Source organism: Panicum virgatum, chromosome 9K (assembly GCF_016808335.1).
Source record: "Panicum virgatum strain AP13 chromosome 9K, P.virgatum_v5, whole genome shotgun sequence".
NCBI lineage: Eukaryota > Viridiplantae > Streptophyta > Magnoliopsida > Poales > Poaceae > Panicum > Panicum virgatum.
Genome location: NC_053144.1, coordinates 40,305,861 through 40,325,889, shown reverse-complemented (window position 1 = coordinate 40,325,889; position 20,029 = coordinate 40,305,861). Strand labels below are relative to the sequence as shown.

Here is a 20,029-nt window from a genome sequence, read left to right as displayed (position 1 = left end):
TGTAGCGTTTGGGATTTACTATACGTACGTGTAATTTGTTGCTGAGGCTGGTTGCATGCGTTGGGATATATATGCTGTGGTGTGGTGGAGATCCAAGTGTATATATATAGTGATGGCTACGTGCTCTATTTGAATGAATTTTGAAACGTATGAAGCACTCTGGTCGCTTTCTTTGATTAATTTGCTCATGGGCGTGGTCTTTGGTTCAGTCTATTCTCAGATAGGAAGTGTCGTTGTTTCACTTTCACACATAGATCGAGACCGGAAAGGCGAGTCGTGCATGCGTGCTAGGAACGTTGCTCAGTCTACCTCAGTACGTAGGTCTACACATTTTTCAAATTCAAAGACACACGGCAATGTCGAATAATGCAATCTGCCGAAAGAACAAAAATATATTTAATATATTTTAGACATAATGTATACTTAGATACTACGAATAGCAAAATAATATACCTAAAAAATTAAAACGATTTATAATTGAAAATGGAGGGAGTAGCTTAGCTATATATCAGCCCTGTCAAAAAATAGTGCGCAAGTACATGCATGTACGGACATGGGCGTAATATAGGACTGCTTAAATACACCAACTGTACATCGAACTGTCATATACACTAATTAAGTAGTTGGAGATTTCTCTAGAATTTCCATGTTAATCTCCTTAAGATGAAATCTGGACGGAAACTCGGGCGGAGATAGGGCCACGTCACCGCCAAAGCTCGACCGTTGGATCTTGCATCTACGGTGAAAACCAGGGCGCACCGGCCAGCATTCCTCGGCCTGACATGCATGACATGACTGCCACTGAAAATTAGTATACTCACATGATTATTATCCTAACTACATAATGCACAATAGGGTATGAAATTGTAACCTGCATTTGCATAACATGCCTTATGTAGTAACTGTTATTAAAAATGAGACTGATATGAACTCTACATAGATCTAGGTAGCACATATGTCTGTAACTATCTGCCAGTACGTGAATTATATGATTTTTGAAGGTTTGATTAAGTTAAAGAGAAGCATAATACATCACTGATGTGCATAGTACTGGGTTACTGCACAAAGCTCTTTTGATCAGTTAATGCATGGTTGAGCTCCTGTACATAGGGTTTAATAAGTATAAAAAAAGCTAGATAATAATTGTCTTTGATGAGAAATGGGCATATGCCAATTTTCACAGCAAAAAGGATAGGCCTGTAGTTGCATTGCTACCAAATAATTTCCTAATCATCATGCTTAAGGCAGATTATTGTACGTAATTTAGAGAGGAAAAGTTGTACATAGTGTTTAATAAGTATGAGAAAAGCTAGATAATAATTTCCTAATCATCATGCTTAAGGCAGATTAATTAATAACTTGTTGTTAATCAGACACATACTACAGCGAGCCGCCAAATTAGATAGAGAGATAATACAAACATAATGGATATATCCAAAGATTTCGAGCTAATATAAGGTGGTCGGCCTTTCTCAAGAGTTGACAACTTCACCTCAGTTGCATGCTACATCATGCTTAGTAGTATTTCTTGGTGTTTCACTTTGTTAGGCTTGTCATACGCCAAAATATGATAGCAATAGGAGAGTGATTTCTTTGGTATTCCACATATAGAGGACTTCAGCATTTTTCATCATAGGTCAAGGAAAATGAAAAATCATATTCATTCCCCTCAATCAAACTCCAGACCAGCTTTTTGTGATTGGTGCGTGAAAAGAAAAATTAAGTAAATGCACGGAGAGTGGGTCTAGTAAGTATTCAGAAATCTTTTTGGACTATTTATAGCATGTGACCTGCTGCACTCCTACAAGAAAACAAGAGGTTCATAACCATAGCGTCGTCTGTTCTTTTTCTTAAAAAAACTTTTAGCCCACCAGAAAGACCAAGTATATTAACATCAATGGGCCCCAAGTCCCCAACTACACTACGCGATAGATATATTATTTATGCTCAAAGTAGTGCGCGGCAACGCCGCGAACATGTTTCTAGTGCTTACTAGACGCAAGTAAATCCTAGAAATTCTAAAAAATGATCATCAATTTGGTGGACTGTAATCATCCATTGTGAAAAAAGCTTATGCATCGAGAACAAGCTCTAGCGCGGCTGGTATGTGTCACTGGTTCGCCTACCTAAGCTATCTCTTGTTTGTCCTTGGACGAACCAGCTAGAAGGCTAGTACCTCCGTTTCTTATGGAAATAGGATACCCATGAATACTCACGGGTGAAGTGCTCCAATGGTATCTCTATGTGTTTTTTGTAAGAGTTAAGAAATACCAACAAACATTTCTAGTATCATTGCCGGGGAACACAACCCTAGTAACGATGTTAAGAAATGTCAACATTAGGCCAGTGTAGCTTTATCTTCAGCACTGCCGTAGCGCCACACATCCACTTCAATTTGACGACCCACATGATAGGGATGTGCTATGCGACTTGCTGCCTGCACGAGTTTCCAGACTTCAATGCTACAAAGCGCCACCCAATCCATCGTTCTAATGAAAACAGAGCCATGCCCTGCACGCCACGCCATCTATTTGCAAACCCTTAAACGGGCTTTGGTCCGACGCTCCAATTCTTGGGGCCAAATCATTGCTGCAAATAAATAACAACAAGAATATATGAAAGTTAATATTCATATCTTCATGAAAGTTAATAAATATTCATCAATATCATGTAGTGGACATTCATATTCATCAGTATCATGCATCCATAATCTAACATGCATCAATAAACTAACATTGCTCTAATAACCATCAAATCACACCATACATTCATCAATCCATGCATCCATAGGTCATAAGGTGGAGGACTCACCTCGGTGGAGACGCTGAGGCCCGGGAGGTGCGCCGGTGGAGGAGGAGGAGGAGGAGTGGCGGAGGAGGCGTGTCAATGGAGGAGGCTGTCGGTGGAGGAGGCCAAGCCGGTGGACGAGGCGTGGTGGTGGTGGAGGTGTGTCAGTGGAGGAGGAGGAGCGGTGGCGCGGCACTGAGTCCGCGTCAGGGAGGGGCACCATTGGTACAAGATGAGCGGCAAGGGCGGCCGCATGCCAGAACTATCCGGGCGCATCGTCAACCGCCCGCGCATGGGCGTTGAGCGGCGATCGAGAGGAAGCTAGCTAGGGTGTTTCCGAAATGAAGGAGAAGCTCCTCCATATAACCTAGAGTGTAACGGGAAACAAATGCCCATTACATTGTTCAACACATTGGCAACAGGCGTTAACAATGCCCGGTATCAATGGGAAATCATTTGTAATGGGCAAAAAATGCACGTTACCATTGTTCACCACATTGGTAATGGGTGCTAACAAGTAACAATGACTGTCACCAATGATATTCATAACGGGCATCTATAAAGTCCGTTACCAATACGTTTCCATTGGTAACGGGCGTCATTGTTGTCCAAATCCGGCACAAGCCTGGGGGGTCTTATTGGTACCCATTACCAATGACACGTTACTTAAAATTCATTTTCACGTACTGTTTACGTGTGTGTAGTTATGACTACGTGCTCGTACGAAGCACTCTGGTCGCTTTCTTTGATAAATTTGCTCATGGGCGTGGTCGTTGGTTCAGTCTATTCTCAGAGCATTGTTAGGAAGTTTTGTTTCACTTTCACACATAGATCCAGACCGGAAAGGCGAGTCGTGCATGCGTGCTAGAAACGTTGCTCAGTCTACATATACCTCAGTAGGTCTACACATTTTTCCAATTCAAACGGCACACAGGAAATGTAGAATAACGTAATGTGCCGAAAGAACAACCATGCATGGGATCGGGACCTACGCTGTCCGTGGCTTCGTTTCAAATTATAAATCATTTTAGCTTTTTTTTAAATATATTGCTTTTAATATGTTTTAGACATAATGTATACTTAGATACTACGTATAGCAAAATAATATACCTAAAAAATTAAAATGATTTATAATTTCATATGGAGGGAGTAGCTATAGCCATATATCAGCCCTGTCAAGTGCGCAAGTACATGTACGGACATGAGCGTAATATATATAGGAGGGCTGCACCAACTGTACATCGAACTGTCATATACATTAATTAAGTAATTGGAGATTTCTCTAGAATTTTTACGTCACACCTGGTTTTTAAAATAAAACCGAATGCGTAACTATATGTATGTCAGGATCAATTTTTATGCATTTAGTGACATGATAATAGAATAATAAGAAATAATATCACGAAACAAGGAAACAATGGCTCCATACTTCACAGGCAATCGACCGGGGGTTGCGTACGCCTAGAACTCAGCAACATCTTCAGAAAACTTCGCAACAACTTTCTCTTCTGAGCAGCGATTTTAGCAAGTATGAGTACATTTATGATTGGTACTGAGCAAGTATATTAGAAAACAAATGACATATAAGGCTTAAGCAAGGATAAAGATTGGCCGAATAAAGCAGTAAGCATTCTAAATAACAGTTGAACATTAACACCCTATTTACTAAGCCATGCTTGAATATTTCCCACATTTTTGAAATAAAGAGCTAATTGAGTAGTAAATAAACTTGAAACATTACACAACTGAATTAAAGCATGAATTCCAATTAAGTTGTCATGTAAGGGTCCGAGCCGCTCTTGACCTTGAGGACGGCTGATATATCAGTTTTCAATCTGCGGAAATTGCACACTTTACCCACAAGTAGTGTTACCCGTCAAAAGGCACTGATCAGGCACATTCACCACAATTCCTTAAGTATGGCTGCGGGTACACTATGAGACCTTTATATAGACTCCCTAACTAGTAGTAGTCCGCTAAGGTTTCAGCAGCTGCGTCAGTGAACCTCCGCCAAGGCATGACCAAAAACCAAACAAAAGAATGCACCCTTGGTAGGCAGCGAACCCCTCATCACCCCCCGGTGCGCCTTCCAGTAAGCTACTAACAAGGTAGAGACATCTAATTAATCAGCCAAGACGAGAGCCATATAGTCTTTGTGGTTGCGCTGTTTTCCCGAGTGGTTGCTCCATGATTTATTTTAGTTAACTTCACCAATTCATCATATTGTTCCAAAAGGTATAATGTATAGTATCATGTCTCAAGTATTGCTTTCACAAAACCGCCCGTAACCATTGTTCAGTAACAAAGCAAGCTACCCAAAATTTTTTATAAAAGTAACTGGCTATTCAGGGATAAGGATAAACAACAAGGATAATAGGGACACATCAATGCATGCACGCGTAAAATAATTAAACTTTATTAGGACAGAAACATGATCAAGAAATATACTTGGGTTTATTCCAAATAATAGCTGCTCAGAGTCTTCAACACTTGCTCTTAAAACTCTTAACCTTCACAGATCTCGAACTGCATTCCTTTCTACTCGCGACAAGCATCGGGCACAAACATACAACAAACAAATAAGCACAACTAAAAACAGAACATGAAACAAAAGAAAAGCATTACAAGAATAAAGTAAAGGATAGGGCTCGAAGCTATGATAATGAGAGCGCAATAAACGCTGAAAATGGAGCAATGGTTGAAAAGATATAGCTAACGGAAGATTTACATTATAAAAGAAAAGAAAACTATAAGCTGGGTTTATTTTAATTAAGAAAATACATGAAAAGGATATTTGAATGAAACATCTAGATTAACTAAGTCACATTGATTTATATTTGTAAAGATGAGATAAATTTAGCCAAGTTTTATTTATCCATTTTCAGTATAAATTAAACCAATTAACTATTTAACTAGCAAATAAAAGACATGTGAGAACATCTAGCGTAAAACTTTATAATCCATGTTTAATCTAAAGAAATTATATAGAAACACATTTATGTTGAGGTTTAATCAAATTAATATTATTTATGAAAATCGGTGTAGAGCTCGCAGTTGGTTTTAATTAGAAATACTAGTTGAAATAGTCATTAATTAAGTTAATTATAAATTTATTTTAAAATAAAAACTACGATACAATGGCACTATTAAACTATAGTTCACGCTAAAACAAGACTAATGTAACAAGAACGAACTAAAACGGAGCTAGGACATGAAAACTTCGAAGAATCAAGGCAGCAGGGACCTAGTTGTGATAAAACTGCATATTACTGCAGATTTCACAAACCAGATCGCAAAGGCTCGGGAGTTGGCGGATAGGAGCTTCTTGCGGGCTAAATTGCCGGTGATTTAGGGTACGAGAGGGCTTGGGATTTGAGGGAAAAAAAGAAAGAGGTCCACGAGGGATTTCATTTTACCTCTAACTTGCGCCGGGATGCATTGTGGCGCGAATTCCCATCGAAGGAAGGGCGACTATGCTCTGTTCGTGGTTTATTCTCCAGGTGGCAATGCTGGTTGTCGCGAGGAGGATGGAGGGGTGCGTGAGCAGCAGGGCTCAGCGAGCACGTGCCGGAGAAATGTCTCGACGGAGGGAACCTCGGGGGGTGACCATGGCGGAGCAGGATTGGGTGACTTGCCAGAGAGGCAAGTCACCACGTAACTGGCACCCCCATCTCCTCCCTCCATTCTCCATCCAACCGCTCACAGGATTCCAAAGCAACTTGGCCGCTTGTCGCTCGCCAGCCCGTGCGCCGCTCACCTCTCGGCCGCGCGCCGCTCGCCGCTCGGCCGCCCGCCCGCATGCAGCTCGCCGCTTGCCGCACGCCTGCCCGCACGCCGCTCGCCTGCCCGTGTGCCGCTCACCACTCGCCCGCCTTCTCCGTCCGCCATGGGCAAGATCGTCGGCGTCATCTTCAGCTGGCACCCCGCCGTGGTAGCCTCCTCCCTCTCCTCCGCCGCGGGCGAGGCCGCGCCCGCCGACAGCAGGGACCGCATCGGCGCCCTCCCGGACGACATCCTCCGCGACGTCGTCTCCCGCCTCCCCGAACGCGACGGCGCGCGCACTTCTGCAGGTGACGGCAGCCCCAACGTCGGTCGTCCTCAATGTGCTGGGCAGCCGCTCGCCTCCACCCGCGCGACGACAGGCCCGGCGGCTGGCCGCCAGCGTCCACGCGCCTGTCGGCCCCCTTCCTCTCCGGTCCGGGCCTCAGGGTAGCGGCGTCGGCCTCCCCACTCCCGCCGCGACGCGCCCGGCGGCCTCCCGTGGCGGCGGCCCGACTCCAGCGCCCTCTTAGTGGCGGTGCGGCCCGGCTCTCCGGTGGATTGGGCGATGGCGAGGGGCGGGATTGGGGCGAGCTCGCGCGGGATTAGCGAGCGGCGAGGGCTCCTTGGGCGCGAGCGGCATCAAAATGGGGGAGAAAACGGCTTTCGCGTGGAGCCGGTAGGCGGGCGGCGAGCGGAGCACGGGCAGGCGCGCGGCGAGCGGCACGCAGGGTTGCTTTGAATGCTTGTGAGTAGTTGGATGAAGAATGGAGGAAGGAGATGGTGACTTGCCTGACTTGCCTGGAAAGTCACCCAATCCGGCTCCGCCGATGGCTTCCGTCGAGGGCGACTGAGGTAGCCAGAAAATGAGTCCGAAGGCAGGCTCGAGGTAGCCAGGTGGTTCCATATAGAAAGTGGCGGCACCCTTTGGCAGCGCGCGCGAGATGGAGACGCCGGCGAGCAGGGGCAGCGGAAAGACTATGCATCGCGCGCGCGATAGCATCGCCTAATGCAGAGGAGCGCAAACTTATTATTAATTCTGCCCATTGCAACTTTAGGCCCATGTGGATAGAGGCGCGCATAGAAGTTGAATTCGGACGTCAGTTCTTTTTTTGACCAGCTATGTGGGAGATTGGTAGGTTGCGCCTACGTATTGGTTGTTTTTTCTACTTTTTCCTTTTCGAGACTCCAAGCTGCAAGCATTGTAGCATTTTTTCCTTTCTTCTTTGTGTTTATTTCTCCAATTCTAGTTTTTCTACCTTTTGTTTTTCATTTCGTTTTCCTTCTACTGCTTTGTATTTATTATTTATTTATTTTCTCTCTTTCCCTCTTTTTCATTCTAAAGCTCATATACAACCAAATGTTCCGTGATGTTTATCCATTTGTTCGTTTTGTAGATTAAATTATCCCGTGATGTTGACTCATTTGTTCTCGATATTTATTTTCCATTAGTTATCCTATTTAATCAATTATTTGTGATGTTTAATATTTTGTTCGTTGTACATTATTATTGTTTATTATGTTTAATTTTTTGTTCATCAAAATAATTATTTGTTCGTGTTGTTAAATTATTTGTTCTCAGGATCCGAAATTAATTAATTAGTGTAAAAGAAAGTATTTTTCAAAAATATCGTGCAAACTTAGGCAAGTGTGGTCTTATTTTGAAAATCTTGTCATAAGAAAGATAATGGTGTAATTTAAATTTAATTTGAATGCTGGATTTAATAGTAATAATTATTTTAATTTCGGATTTTAATAGTAATAATTTTTTAATTTTGGATTTTGCATGCATGTGTGTGACGTCATATTATTATTCTCTCCTGCATGCATGCATGCAGACCTCTCTTTTTTATCTATGGTGCACGCTACATTGGTGGAGCAACGGCCCACATAAGACCACACCTCGAGGCGCATGCAGCAAGGCAGGGCACGGGGCCTCGGGTCGCGAGGCACCAGGGGCTGAGGACGGCGGCGACCGGGGGATCGGCCCAGCAGAAGACGACGCTTCTGCTCGGCTATTGGTGGCGGGTCTCGGTTTTGCGCAGACCATGGCGTGCAGGACATGGACTCGTTTGAGTCCGGTTGTGCACGGGAAAAGGAGGGCTGGCTAGCGGTTTCCCTGAGTCAGCAAGAAGAGAGGAGGGCAGGGGGACGGAGAGGGAAAACAACCTTCATCAAGACTAGAGTGGCGAGTAAGGATGGCAGCGGATCGGTTTCGGGGCGGGTATCCGCGGTTTTCGGGTTTTCGGGTTTCGGGTTCGGTTTCTAGTTTTTACCCGCGGATTTGCGGTTTCGGGTACCCGAAATATTTCGGGTTTGGGGCGGATCTGTAAATAAATCCGCGGAGCTCCATCGGGCCCCCGAAAATTTGAGTCCACAGCCCACTAACAGCCCATTTAGAACCCTAGCTATATAAACTGAGTCAGTGAGTCGTCATCCCGACCCGAACCCCCACCCCCACCCCGCCTCGGCGCCTCCGCCTGGAGTCGTCATCCGGTCATCCCTCCCCCCCATCCCCAACGGCCCAACCCCTCCCGACCCGACCCCCCCCCACCCCCCCCACCCGCCTCGGCGCCTCCGCCTGGGCGCCTGGCCGCCCGGCCTCCCCCCGACGCCCGACCGCCCGATCCGTCGATCCCCGAAGCCCCGAACACCGGCGAACTCCAGCCCCCCACGCCGCCGAGATCCGGCCCCCATGCCGCCCAGCTTCGGACCCTCCCACGCCGCCGAGCTCCGGCCCTCCAACGCCGCCAGATCCGGCCCTCCACGCCGCCCAGCTGCGGTCCTCCCCCACGCCGCCGAGCTCCGGCCCTCCAACGTCGCCGAGCTCCGGCCCCCCACTCCGCCGAGCTTCTCAAGCTCTCCATGCACCGGAAGGCGAGCTCCAGCAGCATCTCGAGCGCGCGCTCCGCGCGGGCGTGCGCGCGAGGTGCGGGTCGAGCACGTCGGCGGCGGCGCCGCCGATGAACCTGGCCATGGCCCAGCGCGCGGTGAGGCGCTCCTTCATCTCGCGCTTGGTCTCGATGGGGCGGCGCGCGGAGGCGAGCTCGACGAGGAGGACGCCGAAGGAGTAGACGTCGCTGCGGTCGGTGAGCTGGCGCCGCACCGCAGCCCTGCACTCATCCGGATCCGGTGGACCGGCGCCGCACCGCAGCCCTGTCGGAGTCGGACTCGCCCATCCCCTAGACCCCTACCCCGCGCCGCACGCCCTGTCGCCCATCCCCTACCCCGCGCCGCGGCATGGACCTCCTGGAGAGCTCTCGGAGGAGGCAGCCGCGACCGGATTCCAGGAAGGACATGGCGCCACGAGCGGTGCCGCTTCGGGCCGCTCGCTCGCTCGCCGCAGGCTGCCGGGGGCCTGGCCACGCCGCCGGCCGCCGCCTCGCCTAGGATTCGGCGGCTGGAGCTGGGCCCTGGGGAATTGGGAGCGGGAGGGCAGAGAGCGCTCGGCTCGGCCGGTCGGATTATCCGTTCGGTTTTGGGTATCCGCGGTTTTCGGTTTTGGGTTTGAATTTGTACCCGAATAGGAGTTCGGGTCGGGTTCGGGTTTCAAGTTCGGGTTTCGGTTTTGGGTGCCCAGATACTCCACCCGAACCGAACCCGACCCGTTGCCATCCTTAGTGGCGAGCGAGTTTGCTTATGGGCTGAAACAGATTCGGGTGGGAGCCGAACACGAAACGAGCTGCTAGTGCTTGGTCGAACGCGAACGGGCTATTCGAGAGCACGAAATAGAAAAGAGAGGAATCAGGCTAGGTTGTTAGCGGGTCAGTTTGCGGTTCTGTAGCGGTGATGCAGGTCGCCAGAGCTGGCACTTATGACACCGGAGACATCATTGAAAAACATCTAAATCGGACTACGGCCAATTTGATTGAGGTGAAAGATTAGAGAATAGAGACCTTGATGGGGCAAAATAAGTTGAGTCCAGTCCGGCAAGAAAAGAGAAAGGATTTCATTCACTCAGAATATAATTTTAGGATTAAAATAAATCTAGAAAAGTCTAAATAAATATTTTAATCCACAAAAAATATATCCCAAAAATCCCAAGAAAAATCTTGGAGACAGATTCGGACACAAGAAGTCCAAATAAATTACTTGAATCTCGTTAAAAAATATTCTAAAACTTTCCATTAAATGGATTTAGCCTTAGGGAAAAGGAAAATAATTGCCAAAAAAATATGGAAATTCTCGAAATATTCAGACAATGGATAATTATATTCAAAAATATATGCACAACCCAAAGTTAAAATATTGGGGTGTGACATTCCATGTTAATGCTTACTAGACGCAAGTAAATCCTAGAAATTTTACAAAAGATCATCAATTTGGTGGATTGTAATCATTCATCGACGACTAATTTTTTTTAAAAAATTACCTATCTCCATTGTGGAAAAAGCTTATGCATCGAGAACGAGCTCTAGCTCGGCTGGTATGTGTCACTGGTGAGCGCGCTACCCACTTCCAGCGTTCGAATCTCGGGTTCATTCGCTGGTGTTGTCACCAGGATTTTATTTGCATAATAATTTTAGTGCAGCCTTTCATATAGCCGCGTTCATGGTCATGAACAACCATAGTTTCTGTTACTCTTATCAGTGTAGTGTTACTCAACTTCTAGCTGTTCTTTTACTATATCGCGTTCCACTTAAATGCTGGCATAAGGATGATGGTGTGAACATGTCCCATTCCTTGGGGATAGTTTGGTAGATGCAGGACCCGACCCGAAGATCAAGCCCAATGACGATGGATGAATCTTAGGTGGCCCGTGCTTCGCTCAAGTCTGCCTGTGGAGAAGTGACACCAAGATGAAGGATGCCCAAAAGTTTAGCTACCGCTTTCGTTTTATGTTTGTTTTCCTTTAGCCCAAGGGGCTTGTGCTAGGAAACTCGTAATACAATCCTTTGGATCATGTACGTAACATCTAAACTCATGTTATGAATTAACGCGATGTATGACTATGATATGTAATAACTCATGTTTGTGATAGCGCTTGATCAAGTGACTATCATGATGATAAAGAGAGTCAAGTCCTCATTTTGAGAACCCAACTCATTTCAGCACAGATCCCAATGATTGCAATGATCGTCACTTGCACCTGCAGTGCTCCTGTGCTGACTAGTTAGACCAGTTGGATGGACCGATCAGACCAGTTCCTTCAGGGCAACTGCAAAGACTTAAAACCACGAGCTCGGGAGGGACACCGTCGGAGCTAATGGAGTTAGGATTGTTCTATGATTGGTAGGCCACTCAGGACATCCTCGAACGCCATAGAGATGCAAGAATAACAGAATTAGAGTTTGGAAAAGAGATGGGTTTGGAGGATAAAAAGTAAGTACTAGAGTTGTTGAATCAATTGGGATTACCCTCAATCGGCCTTCGCCTTTATATATATATATATAGGCCGAGGAAGTCGTACCCCTTCACGAGTCGGTGTAGACAAGATTCCAAATTGCCCTACTCGGACTACACAGGATAGACCAGTTTGACCGGTCGGCTTCAGTATTTGCCATTTTTGGCTGTCAACTCTAAGAATAGTAGTCGTGGCACATTATTCCAAGCAGCTTCTCTTTTTTTTTATCAAACTCCTCTTTTTATATCTATTCTTAGCAGCCCCTTCATAATGAGAGGACAAGATAGGATTGTTCCAAAGGAATAATCTGTCTACACTAAGACATGTCATGTGCCAGAACTAGCAAGTTGCCAAAGATCAAACTGTCTGCGATATATATACTCCCTCGGTCCTGAAATATAAGGTATTTTGATTTGTCGTAAGTCAACGTAATTTAAATTTGACCAAATTTATATATAGAGAAGAATATTAATATCTGACACAGCTAATAAGTAAATTATAAAAATATATTTCATAACGATCTAATTCTTCTCATTTGACATTTAAAATATTTTTGTTGAAGGGAAAACTATGGGGGAGTTCCCCACAGCGCTTTGACTTTATAAAATTAAATGGAGAACAGAGTCATACTTACAAGCAAGGAGACAAGAAAGGAGAAAGGAAGACATATTCAAAATATTACTCTTTTTCCATAAACTTGGTCAAACTTAGAATAATTTAAAAGCAATAAGTATGTAATAACAATATGGAAGCGAATGGAAACTTCAACTTGCGACACTTGTCCATAAGAACATAAATAAAAGTATGTTTATAAATTAACTACTACATGGCACCTAGTTTCTTCAAAACATAATATTATCCATAAACCTTTGAAGATAGCATGAACGACTGGAATGTTCATTTTCTCAAATGTTTTTTATATGTTTCGCAATATAGGTCACTAAATCCGGTAGCAATAGTGTGCATAGTTTTCTGTTGATGAGTAATCACTGGTTCAACTCTTGCCAAATTCGAACTGCATATATAAACATGACATCGTACAATTTGAAGACATGGTAATAAATAAAGTATGGCTGTTTGAGCGCGATGTGCTTATGTTAAACAGAAATTCTTGTGTGCTTTTATTAGTGTTGAACACAAGTGATCCATATACAGATGAGGGAAACTAGTTGTATTCCACCACGATTGACTTCGATCTCCATCCAATGAGAGAGTGTGATCTAGATTGACGCAGTCTAGAGTGGCACACCACAACTGCACATCCACTCCTACCCTAAAGTACCATTGATATTTCGGGAACTTGTATGGAATCGGCACGGGCTGACACGTAAGCATATAGATCAGAATATGAGAGGAACGTGCCAACGGAAGGAACTGAATAATTTCTCCATTTTCCATCCATCATATATCATATCGTTGACTAGCGCTACCTAACCATCGACTCTTCAACATTCACTGTCAATAAACACCCAGCTTTTTCTCATCCCATCAGACACCAAAACATCCACAACATCATCCATGGCGTTTTCCAAGAGTAGTCTAGCTGCCTTTGCTGTTGTGGCCATGGCACTGGCCGTTGTTGCAACCACCGCCTCAGCCCAACGTGGCCAATATAAAAAACTGCCTGGTGTAATTATCCTTCACTTAGTTCATTAAATTAATTATTGGTCCTTAAACATATTGACGTTTGCTTTGTCTGTTTGCGACCCATTGCATGTTGATAGCCGCCGGGCCAACGTGGCCAATATAAAAAACTGCATGCGCCATATGAGGCTGACACATCAACGGCAGCCTTTTCACAGTTTTCAATCTTTTGCAATTAGGCTTTCGCCAGTGTGTCCATTCCTCCATACCAAAGGCTTCTCTGGCATCATATTCAGGAATTAAGTCAGATCACTATCTTCTATAAACAACCTATAGTCTTGATCTATGCGGATTCATTATAAAACTTAAAATACTCTAAGGGAAAAAGCTAAAACCGTGCACTTGCGGTACAAGAAAGTTGCCGTAACGGATGTCAACAAATAGCTTATTATATTGATGACCTCGGCACTACTAGAAAACGGGCAAAAAGTCCAGGACAAAGGTACCAGCTGCAGTAGCCCGTACTCTTGGCATATGCCGAGCCTAGCATAGGGCATTTGGTACCGGGTCGTGGCACGACCCGGTGCGGGTCACTGGGTCGTGCCACGACCCGGTACCAAATGCTCTTGGCCCCATTCGGATGGCTGGCTAGAATGGATGGTTCGGCTGGTGGAATAGTAACTGCTGGGGTCTACTGTTGCGGCTGGAAACGGTTATTTATATTTTTAGTAACGGACGTTATTAGTAACAGTTGTATTTAAGAACTATTACGGGCTGAAGCCAAGTAACGGTCGCACCAAACGCCCGTTACCATTGTTACTTATCAGTAACCGGCGTTGTGGTGGTGTGGCCGGGCTCGGGCATGCTAGGATTATTGGTAACGCTCGTTGTTCTGCGCCCGTTACAGATGTCCTTCTCTGTAACGGGCTTCTAGCGCCCGTTACCAATGTCGTGTTACCTATTTAAGGTTTTCACGTAGTGCAAATCACCTGATGTATGATACATTGATGCCTCTCGTCCGATCCTTCGTATATAGTAAAACCTGCCCAACCTTATACTTGACAAATTACGTTGTCACTCAAACAAATAGCCCAATGGAACAATTTTTGGTACATCTTCAGGGGGACCAAGAGTAGTCGTGGCACACATTCCAGGCAACTTACAACAATCTTCTTTCTTTAATGTATGCCTTAGCAGCCCCTCGATGGTTACAAGACAAAGTTAGGGTTGTTCAAATAAAAGGAATACATGATCTTGTTTCGTCCATGTATGGCTTTGATAAAGTGTCATGTGATGTGCCAGAGAAGCCCAGAACTAGCAAGTTGGCTAAGATCAAATTAAACTGTCTGTAACAAGGAGCATGTACGAGCGATGCTGATGCCAAAGAAAACTTTAGCTTGCAGGACTTGTCCTTTGAAAAAGTATGCTTATCAATCAACATGTAGTATCCTATACCTTTGAAGATATGAGCAACAAAAGAGATCATCTACACGCAAAAAGGACACAATGAACAGTTGCAACGAATGAAGGATGCTGTTACAAAATAATATCTATCAAGGGTTGCGCTTTGAACGATAAGCTGGACTTTGTTCTGTTGATAACCATTCCAAAATCTTCCATGAAACCCCTATCCTAACTACTGACGAAGTGGATGAACTGCTAACACCTTTTATGTCTTTTAGATTACTAGGCCCGTGCTACTGAGCAAGCGTGAATAAACTAGTAATTTGAAAGATGGATTTTTTTGGATCTATACCATTACAATTATCGCATTTTGATTGGAGATATACTATTACTATTCATGATACTGTAAATGTGCCATTACAATTTTACAATTCTTGAAGATATACCATTACAAACTTTTTCGATGTGTTTCTGGAAAAAATTAGACCAAAATACCCTTATCTTCAACCTCACATCCCTGTCTCATTCCATCCTCTCAAGTCAAAAGCTACTCCATGCCACCATGTCCGCCGCCTGTCCTCCAGCGTGGTGCCTCACATCCACCGCCCGATAGATCCACATGCGTGCATGTGCACGGGGCGCTGGTTGGACGCCTGTGCGTGCGTGCGCTTGCGCCGTGGCCACACTTGCGGTATCGATCTGCATGGACCTGAATGTAGCAGCGGCAAGGCATCCATGAATCCTTCCGTGGAACATAGCTCTCGTGGTTTGTGCTCCTCTGCTCCACCTCGCTCTGCTCCCGTGAGGTGGCAAGGCTCCTTGCGCCTGAGCTTTTCCACCATGGAGGCAGGCATGAACAGAGCTTTTCCACCTCGCTCTGCCATGGAAGAGATGGGGAGAGGATGAGATGAAGAAGATGAAGGGTATTTTGGTCCATAAATTTTGGAAAATATATCGAATGGGTAAGTAGTGGTGTATCTGCAAGAATTGTAAAATTATAATGGCACCTTTACAATATCGCGACTAGTAATAATATATCTCCAAAGTGCGATAGTAGTAATGGTATAGATTCAAAAAACCCTTAGAAGATTGAAGCTGGATGAATACATTGAGAGGGAAGGTATTTATCCACAAGTCCAATAAGTAGCTGTCCGTACCTAGACTCACCACTTTATTTATTATTATCCCAACTTCGATTGTTTGGTCTCGAGTTTAGGTAAGCATGGAACTATCTACAAGCAGACTAATATATAAGAATAGTCGTGGCACATTCCAAGCAGCTTCTCATTTTTGTATCAACCTTTCTCTTTTTTAATCTATGCCTTAGCAGCCCCTTCATGGTGAGAGGACAAGATAAGATTGTTCGAAAGGAATACTCTGTATATGTTGGATACACTGAAACATGTCATGTGCCAGAACTAGCAAGTTGCCAAAGATCAAACTCTGTGATATCCGTCCTGAAATATAAGGCATTTGGATTTCTCTTAAGTCAAAATATTTAAATTTAACCAAATTTATAGAGAAGAACAATAACATATGACACATCTAATAAGTGAATTATGAAAATATGTTTTGTGATAATTTAATTATTCTCATTTCACATTCAAAATATTATTACTTTTTTTATGAACTTGGTCAAATTTAAAACAGTTCAACTTAGCACAAACTAAAAACTCGACCTGCCGGGGACAGACCACCCGAAGGCTTTGTGCTTAAGGTAGAAAACACAGGCCAAGAAAATCCCTGAACCCCTGCCCCACCCTTACACAGCGGCACCGCAGCTTTGTGAGTGAAGCCGGCCACAGACCTGCGCTTTGGCATGAGATAGATGAGGGGATTTTTTTTGCCCCTAACAACCTCACTGCACCACCGTAAAGTCCGCCCCCACAAGGGGTTTGAACCCCGACCGGCAGGCAAGGGTACTACTGAGAGAACCTGACCACTCAATCAGGCCTTATATTTCAGTACAGAGGAAGTAATAGCTTGTAAGAAATAAGTATGTAATAATAATACGGATGACAAAGGAAACTTTCAACTTGCAACACTAGTCCCATAAGAAGATAAATAAAAGTATGTTTATAAATCAACAACTACATGGCACCTAGCATCTTCAAAGCATATATAATATATTATCCCTAAACCTTTGAAGATAGCATGAACGACTGGAAAGTTCATATTCCAAAATGTATTTTATATGTTTCGCAATATATAGGTCCGTAAATTCGATAGCTTAATGTGCATAGTTTTCTGTTGATGAGTAATAACTTGTTCAACTCTTGCCAAATTCGAATTGCATATATAAACATGACATCGCACAATTGAAGACATGGTAATAGCTATAGTACGGCTGTTTGAGTGCGTTGTGCTTATGTTAAACGGAAATTCCTGTGTGCTTTATTGTTGACACAAGTCATCCATATACGGATGAGGGAAAATAATAGTTGTATTCCACAGCGATTAACTTCGATCTCCATCCAGTGAGAGGTTGTGATCTAGGTTGACGCACACTACTAGAAAACAACCCATGAGAACCGGTCGAAAACGCCCATAGGTACCGGTTTTGCAACTGGTACCCGCCAACCGAGACCATTGGCCTCAGTCTAAGACACCCTGAGTGGCACAATATACAACTGCATTTACCTACCCTAAGTAACAAACCATTGATATATCCATCATATATCATATCGTTGACTAGCGCTACCTAACCATCGACTCTTCAACATCCACTGCCTATAAACACCGAGCTTTCTCTCATCCCATCAGACAACCAAAACATCCACCACATCATCCATGGCGTTCTCCAAGAGTAGTAGTCTAGCTGCCTTTGCTGCTGTGGCCATGGCACTGGCCGTTGTTGCAACCACCGCCTCAGCCCAGAACACGCCGCAGGACTTCGTCAACCTGCACAACCGGGCGCGCGCCGCCGACCGTGTCGGCCCGGTGACGTGGGATGCCAAGGTGGCCAGGTACGCGCAGGACTACGCCGCCAGGCGTGCCGGGGACTGCAAGCTCGTGCACTCCGGCGGGCCGTTCGGGGAGAACCTCTTCTGGGGCTCCGCGGGGCGGGCGTGGAGCGCCGCCGACGCGCTCAGGTCATGGGTGGACGAGAAGAAGAACTACCACCTCGACACCAACACCTGCGACGCCGGCAAGGTGTGCGGGCACTACACGCAGGTGGTGTGGCGCAAGTCCACCCGCATCGGCTGCGCGCGCGTCGTCTGCGCCGCCAGCCGCGGCGTGTTCATCATCTGCAGCTACGACCCCCCTGGCAACTTCAACGGCGAGAGGCCGTTCCTCGCGCTTGACGCGGCTGCTAAGTAGGGGGCGTGTGCGCCGCACGAGAGTTCGTTCCAGCAGTGTCTCCATGCACGCAGTATTCCTACAAAATAATAAGCACGCATATGTGCATGTGTATCTTTGTTGTATGTGGCCAAATTTGTGATGCTTGTGTAAGATACGAAATAATTAATTAATGGTTAATTTACAAACCACAACGCAACTTACTCCGCGAAGATTTCCTATTTTTGTTCAAAACACAACTTACATTAGCAAAAGGTAAACAAATCTTGGCATGGTAAGAAGTTTCAACATACATAAGCAATCCACCATGTGACTTTTCTCATAATTTTAGCATTCCTTGGAACTGCCTGGTGTAATTATCCTTCACTTAGTTCATTAAATTAATTATTGGTCCTTAAACATATTGACGTTTGCTTTGTCTGTTTGCGACCCATTTGCATGTTGATAGCCGCCGGGCCAACGTGACCAATATAAAAAACTGCATGCGCCATATGAGGCTGACACATCAACGGCAGCCTGTTCACCGTTTTCAATCTTTTGCAATTAGGCTGTCGCCAGTGTGTCCATTCCTCCATACCAAAGCCTTCTCTGGCATCATATTCAGGAATTAAGTCAGATCACTATCTTCTATAAACAACCTATAGTCTTGATCTATGCGGATTCATTATAAAACTTAAAATACTCTAAGGGAAAAAGCTAACACCGTGCACTTGCGGTCAATGTTCACTTTACTGGTCGGTAACCGCCGGTTACCGACAAAATTTCCCGATACCGCTACTAGGCGGTAACCCATACCGGCGGTAAATTTTAAAATATTTCGGCCAAATTTAAAATGTTTGAAAAAATTTGAAATAAAAAAGAAAACAATTTGGTAATAAAGTAGACATGACATACATCATTCTAATATAGAACATGTTCAAATATTTGACTGTTTGGGCACTCAAAAAAAATTAAAAAAATCGGAACCCGTTAACCCATTAGAGTTTTTACAACCCACCGACACCCCATCAGAGCGCTAGAGTCACTTTCCCCTCCCCTTTGACCCCTTTCTCCCCGAGCTCAGGCCCAAGGGTGAGTTTGCCACCGGCCGCCGTCGATCTCGCTTCCCAGGCGCCCTTTCTCGCCAGTATGTGGGCGGTAGCCGAGCGGGAACTCCGGTAACCACTGGCGCAGCTGTCGGCCTGGGGCGGGAGGCGGTAGCCGGCGGTAAAGCGCCGAATCCTGGCGGCAAGGTGGCGATTTTCAATGACACGGCGCTCGTGGAGGCGGTAAGGCGGTCCGGGCGCGGGATCTTCTAATCCCGAGCGGGATTTGGCACTTCCCGAGTGGAAATCGGCGCCTTTGGACCGGAAATCTGCGTTGTGAGTATTTCTTGATTTTATATTTATTTTTAGATGTTTGTTTTGTAGAAATGTGTTTGCACATTGGTTTAGATATGTGTTTGTGCATTGATTTAACATTGATTTTTAGATGTTTATTTTCTAGATATTCTTGTATACATGTTAGTTAGATGTGTTCATATATGTGTGTGTTCATGTTATTTGTATATGTATATATGTGTGTATGTGTGTTTCTATATTTTTAGATGATTTTTAGATGTTATATGTATATATGTGTGTTCATGTTATTTTTAGATGTTATATGTATATATGTGTGTTCATGTTAATATTTGTTGTATCGTGGTTGTAGGCAAATGGTGGATCCGGTGTGGGAGCATGGAGAGAAGAGAGGCAATGGATGGAAGTGCAACTATTGCCATCAATAGAGGAATGGGGGAGGAGCAACAAGGCTTAAGGAGCATTTGGCGCAACATGGGAAGGATGGGAAGGACTGTCCTTCGGTCCCTCTTGA

The 20,029-nt window shown here is 45.0% G+C and overlaps 1 protein-coding gene across 1 annotated transcript; it reads left to right on the top strand.

Annotated features, from left to right (window-relative positions):
• Positions 1 to 17,633: 17,633 nt before the first annotated feature.
• On the top strand, positions 17,634 to 18,381 carry LOC120651397 (pathogenesis-related protein PRB1-2-like). Its single transcript, XM_039928870.1, has one exon. It carries the CDS (start codon positions 17,669 to 17,671, stop codon positions 18,197 to 18,199), a length of 531 nt encoding a protein of 176 aa, XP_039784804.1. The 5' UTR covers positions 17,634 to 17,668; the 3' UTR covers positions 18,200 to 18,381.
• The last annotated feature ends 1,648 nt before the right edge of the window (positions 18,382 to 20,029 follow it).